Raw genomic sequence first — 10,258 nt, 5'->3', positions numbered from 1 at the left:
ATGGACTTGGAAGCAGGGAATTTAGACCTCGCTGTGATTATTATCAGACATATGGAAGTTGCTAGCAGGTTGTCTCCTTTTGTAGCTGAAGTGAGAACTGCACAGCCTGGGCAGCTGCTTGTCACCAAGCTGCAGAGAGCTGAAGCCTGGGAAGAACTGAAATCCGACAAAGGGGTAGGGTGCATGTTGTAAAAATAACTGAGCTGCCACTGAATAAAACTCTGCATGGCTTTGGTTTATAGGATTTATGCTGTGCTGTGCAGTGCACTTATGCATTGGACAACTAAACAGTATACAGAAAACAAAAGCTTTACAGCATCGAGCAATGTAGTATGGATAATATACACTGAATATGCTAGCAGCAGCCTCAGACTTTCCCTTGCTAAAGTGCCTTGTCCCAGCATTAACGATCCAGAAACACGCTGAGGTCGCTGCACTGATGGATTCCCAGGACTAATGTGCTGCTCGTCACCCGTTGGTCGTTGCTCTCCGAGATGCTGCTGCCCATCCGCTGCTGGCGGGACGCAGCCTCCTTTCTTCTTGCTTGCACTGCTGATGTCTGGCTTTGAAGTGCAGAAAAGAGTAAAACAGCCCTTCTGTTTCTGCAAGAGAGAGAATTTCAATTGGGGATTGAACTTTATTTCATTAGACTGCTGCCTTCACAATGTGCTCTGTTAATAAGCAGCAGCACAGGGGTTAGGAACAGCTTAGATCCTTTTGTATGCTGCATTTATAAAGGGCTATTCCATGACTGATCATCGGAATTGACCTGTTTGGAGTCTGTAGTGGATCTTACTTGCATTTGTCTCATCTATTGATCCTTTGTACATTACAGTTCTGTCCGTATAATCTCATCAGTAGAGAGGGTCATAAAAGATGATAGGACATAGCTCTCTTGATGTAGTTTTCATGGAGAATTATGCTAGGATACACTCACCTTTTGAGGACCATTTTTTTCTCCCAGAATCTAATAGCAATAGGCCTTACTGCTTGTATAAAACGTGGGGCAAATATTTAATTCTGGACTAGCTAAGAAGTTATCTGAGCTACAGTCAGACCAGAGGAAACTTTCCGTTCTGTACGTTGTTATTTCTTGCTCACCTACAAAACGAACATCTCCATGCAATGCTCTCTGGTAACAGAGCAACCTGAACTGTCTTGCCTGGACTGAATCTGGGCAAGGGCTGGGCTATTCAGGCTGCAGGATATCTCCCGTCTGTGCTCAGCCACCAGCCAGCAGCTCGTTGTCAGCCCTTTGCTCTTGGCCACCGCTGACACCCAGCTGAAGCCCTCGGTCCCAGCTGGTGAAGCTGTTTGGTTCCAGTGTGATTCTCAAAGAGTAGCTGTTAGTAATTGAAGTGTTTGATATACCAGGTTCATGCTTTGCTTCCTTTCACACACTTCTTGTTCGAGCCTGTTGTGGTATGAAAGGCTGGCAATAATTGCCTTTAAAACCAATTGGTTTTAGAGTCAGTGGACTGGCCTAAATGGAAGCTGAAAGATGATTTCTTTCTTGAAAGATGATTTAGTTAAGGTGTTTTTCTATTGCAGAAAAACTGCAAAGACAATTTATTTAATGCACGAGCACTTTGCTATTCTTGCCATTCCCTTTTTCACGCTGTAATGGGATTAATTGAAAGCAGCTTGGTCGTTGGGTTGTGGTGCACTTACCGCTGGCGATGGGGGAGCCTGGTGGCTGCCGTCCTCATCACATAATCAAACAAACTCCAGTCTGCCCAGTCCCACAGTGAGAGGAGTGCTTACTGTTTTTCATTGGAACAAGAACTTCTGATTTGAAATGACTGGATAAAAATGGAAGAATCGGAAGAGGAAAATTGAAAAGAATATATATATAAATAGCAATATCATTGATCATTCTGCAGGTGAACCAAAGTTGTATTTTTAATATAAAGAATATCATCTGCTGAAAGCAGAGTAGGGGTGCAAGTCAACACTGCAGCAAAGGCAGGGTGCGCTCACTCAGAAGCAGCTGAATAACTGGCATCAGCAGCTTTAACCATAGGCAATTTCAATTTCTGGAAAGCAAATGCACTGATGTAAATGGAGTGTGGCAACCAAACCCCTGCCCGCTCAGCTCACTGCAAGCTTTGCTGTGCAGCCTGGGCACCGTGCCTCACCTCATGCTCATACGAGCACAGAAGATGCTTGGCTGGGCACTGCCACCTATCCAGTCCAAAGTTTGCTTCTGGCCTTTTTTCTCCCTCCTTTCTACTCCACCTGGAGCTGGCAACTTATGTGCCAGGCAACTACTTCCAGGGAAGGTTCGTCCCATACACTTTGTCAGAAGTTACACCTAATGATTTGGATACCTACTGGGATTTTCCAGGTCTTTTAAGGAGCACCGTCTCAGAGCAGAAGGACGCCTTGGCTTTCTCGTGCCCCATGCAGGCTGGGCTGCAGCCACAAGTTCTGGCTGGTGGGCTCTGGTTGTCTGGTGAGACTGAGCTGCTGCCCGCAGGCAGCGATCCGTTCACCGGAGGGTTTTGCAGCTTTCCCTCTCTCGTTCCTGTGTCTTGCTCCAGCAGAGCAGGAGGGTTGGGACAGGCTCGTGCAGGGACCGGAGGGAGCGATGTGTCCTTGTCATTGTTCGGCGTTGGTGGCCGGGTGGTGCTGGGCGTGCTGGGTCTGGATGTTTCTGAAACTTGTATAACAGGGAGGGTGCTTCCAGCCGCGGCGTGGCCGTTCATGTGGAGCTTCTTCATGTGGTGCACCACGACTGCAGCGTTGAAGGCTTGCTGGGGAGGAAGATAAAAAGCCCATGGTGAGTGCCCAGCGGTGTGGTGCTGTGTGGGTGCAGCAGGATGAAGGGATGTCTCCCTGCTGCGGGATGAAGGGACGTCTCCCTGCAGCAGCAGCAGCACGGGGGGATGATGGTGCTGTACTGGTTAGCGCTGCCTGAGTGTTTGCACAACTTGTAGAAAGTGGGACGTGCTCGTTCCTGGCACAAACACTGCGGTTTCCCCTGACTGCAAACTGCTGATGCTTTTGAAGATTACAACTATTTCTAGATAAGGAAATCAGGGGGAACAGCTGTAAATTACCCCACAGTGTGAAACGGAGGCTTGAGCTGAATTTTGAATGTAAGTATTTAGAATACTATCATAGAAGTGGTTCCTATGGCATTCCTCTCTCTACCTAAATTCTTACAAAAACTCTTGATATAGATGAAGAACCAATTTATGTCCAAGGCTGAAAGAAGGAAAAGCTGGATTAAGCTCACAAACCTGCTGATGGAGCATCTATTTCATTTCCCTAGGACAGAGACAAGAGTCCTTTTCCCCTAGCCTTTATTTTGTTGGCAAGGGCACTACAGGACAATGTATTTGGTAAATGTACCAGTGTGCAATGCAGCAATGAATATTGGTCCAAACACACTATAAGCAGTAGCTGCACATGATTTTCAGGCAGCCTTTGGAGGATCTCAGCTTTTGGGTGCTTACCCACACAGCCGAAGCCTTGCTCATTGCTAGATGGCAGCAACTGGCATTTGTTATTGAAATGGCTCTAGGCTCCCAACAGCAAACAACTTACCCTCCATTTGCTCTTTGCAAAGTTTTTCTGAATCTGAGCGCTGACAGATGGGTATATGTCACGGTGAAGGGCTGTATTTCCATTAATCCTGCAGATGGGGAGAGAAGAAAATGGGCTCGTAGGCAGATGGCATTTGTAAGGCATTCCACATTCTGGAGGCAACTAACTGCTTTGTACATTCAATCAGCAATAATTAAACCCAAAGGAAAAACAGCAACAAAATGTAACACAAACACACACTTCAAAGCTTGGAAAAGCTCAGAATGGGATTTCTTCCTTGCCTCTGTTTATGGAGACAAATATTACACAAATTGCATCTTTAATTATTCATCATTTTCTTTCTTCGCACAGAAGAAAGAAAGACCCAGGGCCATGCGGAGGCAGCCAGTGACGTTAACAAGGGGCTGGGGGGACACCTCCATTCTCAGCTACCACCCAGCACAGCGACTGACAAACCCCCAGGGGCAGCAGTCGCTGCCAGCACCCGCTCTGCTCACCATGGGTGCCGCAGGGCTTCTTCGCAGGTAAACCTCTTGTTCGGGTCCTTCTCCAGCAGGTGCCTGATGAAATCTTTGGCTGTTTGGGAGGAGAGGAGAAGCAGAGAGAGAAAAGGTTATTTCCTCCCTGTTCCAGGATGCGATCCTAATGGGACATGGCAAACGCTGGCAGACAAACACTGCAAAGGTCAGCCCCAAGAAGGAGGCGTTCGTACCGCCCTGTTACGCTGGTAAAGGGAGGTGTTTGTAGTGAGGTGCTCCTGATGAAAAATTGTGTACTGGAGATGTACCTAACCTCATGCTTAGATTAGGTGAATTTGGACTGAATTTTTGAACTGAGCAGCTTTAGAAGTTGCTTCTACGGAGCAGCTCCAGAGCAGGGGCCGGGAGCACGGCGGCTGTGCAGGGCAGGGGAAGCAACGCGCTGCCGGTGTCTGAGCCCTACCTGACTCGGAGATGTCGTCCCAGAATGGAGACTCAAACTCGTAGTAGCCTTCCTTAATCTTTTCAAACAGTTTGGATTCGGTCTCTTCGTAGAAAGGAGGGTACCCACAGAGCCTGGAAGAGAGCAGCCGGACAGACGGCCTTCAGTGCCTGTCAGCACAATCCCCCTGAGCCCGGGTGGGCTGGGCACACGCATGCAGCACGAGAAAGTGAGTGACAGAGGAGGCTGCTCTAGGAATCTATCTGTTTCTTGCATCTGAGTGCATTGGGAAAGCTGCAGAAAAGAGTTAAAAACTTAACTGCAGCAGCAAAAGGACAAAGCCACAGCTGGAACATAACTGCATGGTGTGGGAGGAAACGAAACAAAATGTACAGAGGAAGATCGAATGATACTTGTAGGCAATTGAAAAAAAAACAAAAAACAAAGGATAGGATGAGGCACATAATAGAGAAAAATGCGATTCCTTTCATCTCCGCTCTGTTTCTTGATTCCCAACATCCCTTTTGTTTCTATGGTGTGGTGAATCTGTGCGAAGGAAGAATGATGTGCTGTTACCGCAGGGAAGGAGGAGATTCGGCATCGCCTCCACTCTCACTTCCACACTGCAGAGGTGTACGAAGCAGTACACAAGTTGAGAAACTCATGAAAAAAATGGGATGCTCTTTGCTTCTACTCACAGGATGTAGGTGATGACTCCAATGGACCAGCAGTCCACGGCTTTGCTGTATGGTTTCTGGGCGAGGACTTCAGGGGCTGCAGAAAAGCAGAAAGAAATGAAAATTACAAGCAATAGTAAATGACTCAATACTGGGAGAAGGAGGAGTTTCTTGTACACTTGGCTCTGAGGTATCAGTGCAGAAGCCATTAACAGCCCTCTGTACCAGTTAGTCTCTGCTTTCTGTACCTACTTTATAGCATTGAACAGAAAGAAACACTGAGGATTTCTGCCTGCACCCTGAGGGTTTGACCAGCAAGCTGCTGATCAAGCCGATGCAGTTTGACATTAAACAACATCCCATTGTGTTAAAATTATTTTTGTAAATTTTCAATAAATACATGAGTAACAGAGAAATCTATTGCTTTTAGAATTATCTTTTTCTTGTGCTTTTAAACACTCTGGGATTCTGCAGTCTCTAAACTCATCTGCAATCCATTTCTTTATGTGTCTCTGCAGTGCATCTGTGACTGATGTGTTGTTGTTAATATGTGATTATGTATTTTTTCCTTTCTGCTAGACAGTGTGCTGTAAATGCACAGCCTTTTTCCCTGACAGTCCACCTGTACAACCCCGTTCCTGGTCCTTGGCTTACCAACGTATCCCGGAGTCCCGCAGGCAGTGGACATGATGCCATTCTGCTCCATTTTAGACAAGCCGAAGTCTGTGATCATGATTTTGGAGTTCTCTTCAGGAGTAAGGTAAAGAAGGTTTTCAGGCTGTGAATACAGAGAGTCAGGGGCTGAAATTTGTGGTAGAAAACTGAAACAGCAGAAAGTCATGGGACAGAGAAGGGAAAGCTAGGTGGCTGCAGAGGCAGTGCTGTGGCTGAGGGACAGGCTTCACCTTTAAGTCGCGGTGAACTATTCCGTTTTCGTGGAGGTACTTCACTGCTGTCAGCACCTGGTGGATCACCACGCTCGCATCTTTCTCGGTGTAAACCCCTCGCTCCAAAATCCGGTCAAACAACTCTCCACCAGACACCCTGTTACAGTGGTAGTTCAGAAAGAAAAAGCCAGAAAATTAAACAAAGGCAGTTGTGTTCTCACCTCTGAGGCGAGCTGACTTCCTCCTAGCAGAGCAGTTCCTTGAGCAGCAGCACCCTGCAGGGCTCAGAGCCAGCAGACTCCCCTGGGAGCACCAGCAACCAGCAAGCACCCCTGGTAAAACCCACAAATTCACACAGGGCTGTGCTGAGATGCGGTGCCTTGCCCTGCTCCTGCCTCCTGCTTCCTCTGAGGCCTACACAAAACAGCCCTGCTCGTACTTACAGCTGCATGACCAGGTAGAAGTGGGTTGTGCTCTCGTAAATATCTTCCAAAGTCACGATGTTCTCATGCTTTATTCTGCAAAGATAGTCACGGGTCAGAAACAAAGCTGACAAGGAAAAAGTTTGAAGACCCAACAGTTGTCTTGTTTTTATCGTGAATGCAAGTTCACTGAGTTGTTTTGTGGCTGATCCATGCAGCACAGGATCGTTGATGCCCCAGCAAGCTTCCTTCAGAGCACCTTCTGTCCCAGCGGCAAACCCTCAGTTTTTGAGCAGCTGCCTTCTCGGCATCAGGGGTATTACTTGGACTGTAAAAGCATTAACTCTGGCTCTCCCTTCCCTGCCTGTTCTTCTGCCCAATCTGTTGCATTTCCCAGGCTGGGACAGTGTGGCTGTGGTGGGGTTACAAACCCAGCAGGGGAACGAGAGAAGGAATGCTCCTACTCCACTAGTTGGCACCAGTATTTGTATATGCTTTAAAAAGACATACTTATTTCTTTGTATTAGTCTCGCTCTGGAGCCACATCCTGGGAAAGGACATTTGTTCCGCTTCACTTTACACCATGTATACATACTCACTTTTTCAACACTGCTATTTCATTCTCCAAGCTGCTGTCCCTTGTGAGAGGAGACTTCTTGATGCATTTCAGAGCAAAGAGCTTGCCAGTGCTTCTTTGTTTCACTAGGAAAACTTCTGAAAAGGCACCTCTGCAAAGAGGAGAAGTTGTATTTCAATAGATGCTGCTCCTGTGAACTGGGAGGATAGTTACAGAGAGAAAGAGAAAAAAGCAGGAAAACCAAACTCTAAGTGGATGCTGATGGTAAAGCTGGGACTACATTTCCAGCAGCCCCAAAATTAGGATATGCAATAAAAGATTTTGCAATATGTATATATATAATAAAAAATTTCTCTGTAGAGAAAAGGTTAAATTTGCATAGTTTCTCATGAAGCTATGTTGAGGGAGTGGATGAATTTGCTCCCTGTGATGGAATTAAGTCACTTTTTTTCAGGACTGTCTGCGTGTGCCAGGCTTTGATGAACTTCAGCTGTCCAGGCTTGGAGCAGGCTGCTGGAGAGGCAGGCGGCCAGCAGCAGGCTTCTCCAATCCATTGGGACCACGGGGGATTTTCCCAGGCTAGGTGTGAGTCCTGCAGAGACAACCACCCCTCTAATGGGGCTGCCTGCAGCTTGAGTGCTCGCTGCAGCTAATGGCCCCGGGGAATGATCGGAGACCTCTGTTCCAGCCAGGCCAAATTCCTGCTTACTACAGACTGTGTCTCCTCAAAGGGCCTTTGTTTTAGCCGAAGCAGTGCTTCACTTTCCCTGCTCAGCATTGCCCTGAGGACTGAGGCAGACAAATTGCAGTGAGGAGAGCCCAGTTGTGTTGCAGTTGGGGTGTATCAGTCAAAGTTTTGTGTATATAGAGAGGAAAATGACTGGATAACCATAGCTTGTTTCTTAGTATTTCCATTCAGCATTTAATGGGTTTTTCTCTCTGTTTATACCTGCGTAACCTTAGTCACAACGTGACAAGTGAGTGCCTAGTACTTTCCTGAGGGAGTTCAGCTCAGTGCACTGACAAGCGGGTATTTATAACATGTCTTAAGCTTGCAATCCTGTTAAAGGTTTTTCTCAGGCAGCAGAACACGTGTCTCAGGACAGTGACAGTGCATACTTTGCCAGGTCACTCCCCAACAATCCTCATCAAATGAACAACAGATTAATTGATGGCAGTTAAATGGGACAAGCCACTGAGTCTGCAAGCCCTGCAGGGTGCTAGCAGGTAGAGTGAGGAAGGTGAGCGCGTGGAATCGTGCTGTCAGCTGGGATGCTATTGCAGCAAACCCAGTAAACAAGGGCAGGAAACCCATACCTCCTGTAATCCACTAACAAAGGACCCAGGGCACTGTGCAAATGGGTTTGGTGAGCACGGAGCTGTGCCCATCTGGCGCTTTGCTTTGCTCGCGTGTCTGTGTTAGCTACTGGCAGCCAGCAACGATGCAGAGGGAGAGCAGGAGCCTGGGGCAGCTCCTCGCTGGGCCCTGCTTCCCTCCTGCTTCGGTGCTGTGAAAACACCTGAAACACCATGGGGGCTTGAGGAATTAGGATTGTGCCAGGACAGCTTCCCAGCAAGGTTAAGGAATTCCTTTAAAAGCAACAACAAAATAAAAAATGTTTACTTTCAGGAAAGCACCCCAACAGATGAATTTGAATCTTGGTTTCACTCAGTGAATTATTTGTAATGGCCTTCTGTCCTCTGGCTCAAAAATCAGCTGGCATGGGGACTTTTTCCTTGTTTCACACATTTCCTCTGTTTATCCATTTGAGCTCTGAAGGCTGGTTCATGGAAATACTTTCATGTTCCTGAAAACAAGGAATGGGCAGGGGTGTCCTTTCTAAGGTCCCTAATCCAACAGTTATGGATGTTCTGGGAAGATGATGGGAAATTTCCAGGTACTTTTAAGTCCCCGATCTTCATTTATTTTTGTCAGCTAGCTGAAGTGGTGCATGTGGAAAAAATCCCAATTTCTTATACTAAATTTTCCTACTAATGTAATAGTAGGAAATGAACAACCTACAAATCAGATGCTGGGGCATCTGTTCTATATATCTGTCCCAAACAGTTTATAATAATTATGCCCCTTATTAAAAAATGATGAATCAACAAGTTGGCTAGGAGAGGCAAAACCTTTTTTCTAGCCTCATTCCTTTACAGGAAACTGCTGGGTAATTTAAGTAATTTCGGAGGCTGACCAGGAACACGATAATTTAAAACATAGCTGAGCTCTGGAGTAGCTGTTTTTTGGAAGCTTTGCTGTGGGTTCTAAAGTCAGGGAAAATCTGGACGTGGCAGAATCTCCTATTGGAGGTAATTCAATTCCTCCTCCGCCACCTTGGAAACGCTTTCTCGTCTCATTCACACAAATAGGCAAATTAAGCTGTTAACTCACAGAGAAATATCGTACAACTTGAACATCCTTGTTCTTGTTTCATCCCTCAAGTGATTCAGGGTTTATGAGCTAAATACACGACGTTATTATAGCTCTCAGAGCCATCCCTTGACCTTACTCGACCTTGCAGCAGCGAAGACCAGTGCGTTCAGAAGGGAAAGAGCAAAAACATAAGCCCAGAATCACACAGAATCACAAACACGCTGCATTGCAGGCTTGGAGGGCAAGGAGGGAAGCACAGAGCTCATGGGGTGCCGTGTGAGGGGGATGCAGGGCGGCTCTGGTGCCACTCGGTGAGCATCAGCACCAGCAGGAAACCTGTGCTGGGCTGCAGCACCCCAGGCTCGGCAGGAGAGCACTGCTGGCTCGCCAGGAGATGAGTGCTTGTGCCACTGGCCTACACCATGGGGGGAGTCACTGCCCTAGGGGGGACTTGTTGGGGAGGAGATCTCTGGTGTGGCTCTGCCTCGGGAGCAGCTGCGGTACTTACGATCCCAGGGCCTCCATGAAAATGAAAGTTTTTCGGATATTGCTCGTCTGTTTCTTCCAGGAGCTGCTGTCGTCCTCTTCCTTGCGGCCCATCTCCTCCAGAGTGGAAGCAGGGAATGCTGTGAGGAAGAGGAGGAGAGAGCTGAGGGAGGTGGAGGGGGCTCGAAGGGAGAACAGGAGAAGCCAGGCTGCCACGCATGGTGCTTGCTTGCATTCAGACTTTACAACAGCTTTAAAGGATGTGAGGTTTTGTACTTTTTGTACTACTTTTGCTACTTAGACATTAGAGCTGAGTGTGTCCCTGCCATTACGTCCAGCTCCAGCTGCCCGTGCAGAGC

The 10,258-nt window shown here is 47.3% G+C and overlaps 1 protein-coding gene across 1 annotated transcript; it reads right to left on the bottom strand.

The window, feature by feature from the left end:
- Positions 1-113: 113 nt before the first annotated feature.
- On the bottom strand, positions 114-10,013 carry CAMK1G (calcium/calmodulin dependent protein kinase IG; the record flags this gene model as incomplete). Its single annotated transcript, XM_082778591.1, has 12 exons — positions 114-602; positions 1,672-1,802; positions 2,335-2,756; positions 3,553-3,640; positions 4,050-4,128; positions 4,495-4,607; positions 5,172-5,247; positions 5,805-5,928; positions 6,056-6,194; positions 6,481-6,555; positions 7,059-7,187; positions 9,922-10,013. 11 exons carry the CDS (start codon positions 10,011-10,013, stop codon positions 1,709-1,711), a joined length of 1,431 nt encoding a protein of 476 aa, XP_082634717.1. The 3' UTR covers positions 114-602; positions 1,672-1,708.
- Between the last annotated feature and the right edge of the window lie 245 nt (positions 10,014-10,258).

Source organism: Aythya marila, assembly GCF_965140915.1.
Source record: "Aythya marila genome assembly, chromosome: 24".
Lineage (NCBI taxonomy): Eukaryota > Metazoa > Chordata > Aves > Anseriformes > Anatidae > Aythya > Aythya marila.
The sequence above is the reverse complement of the archived record's forward strand: the minus strand, read 5'-3'. Positions and strand labels throughout refer to the sequence as shown.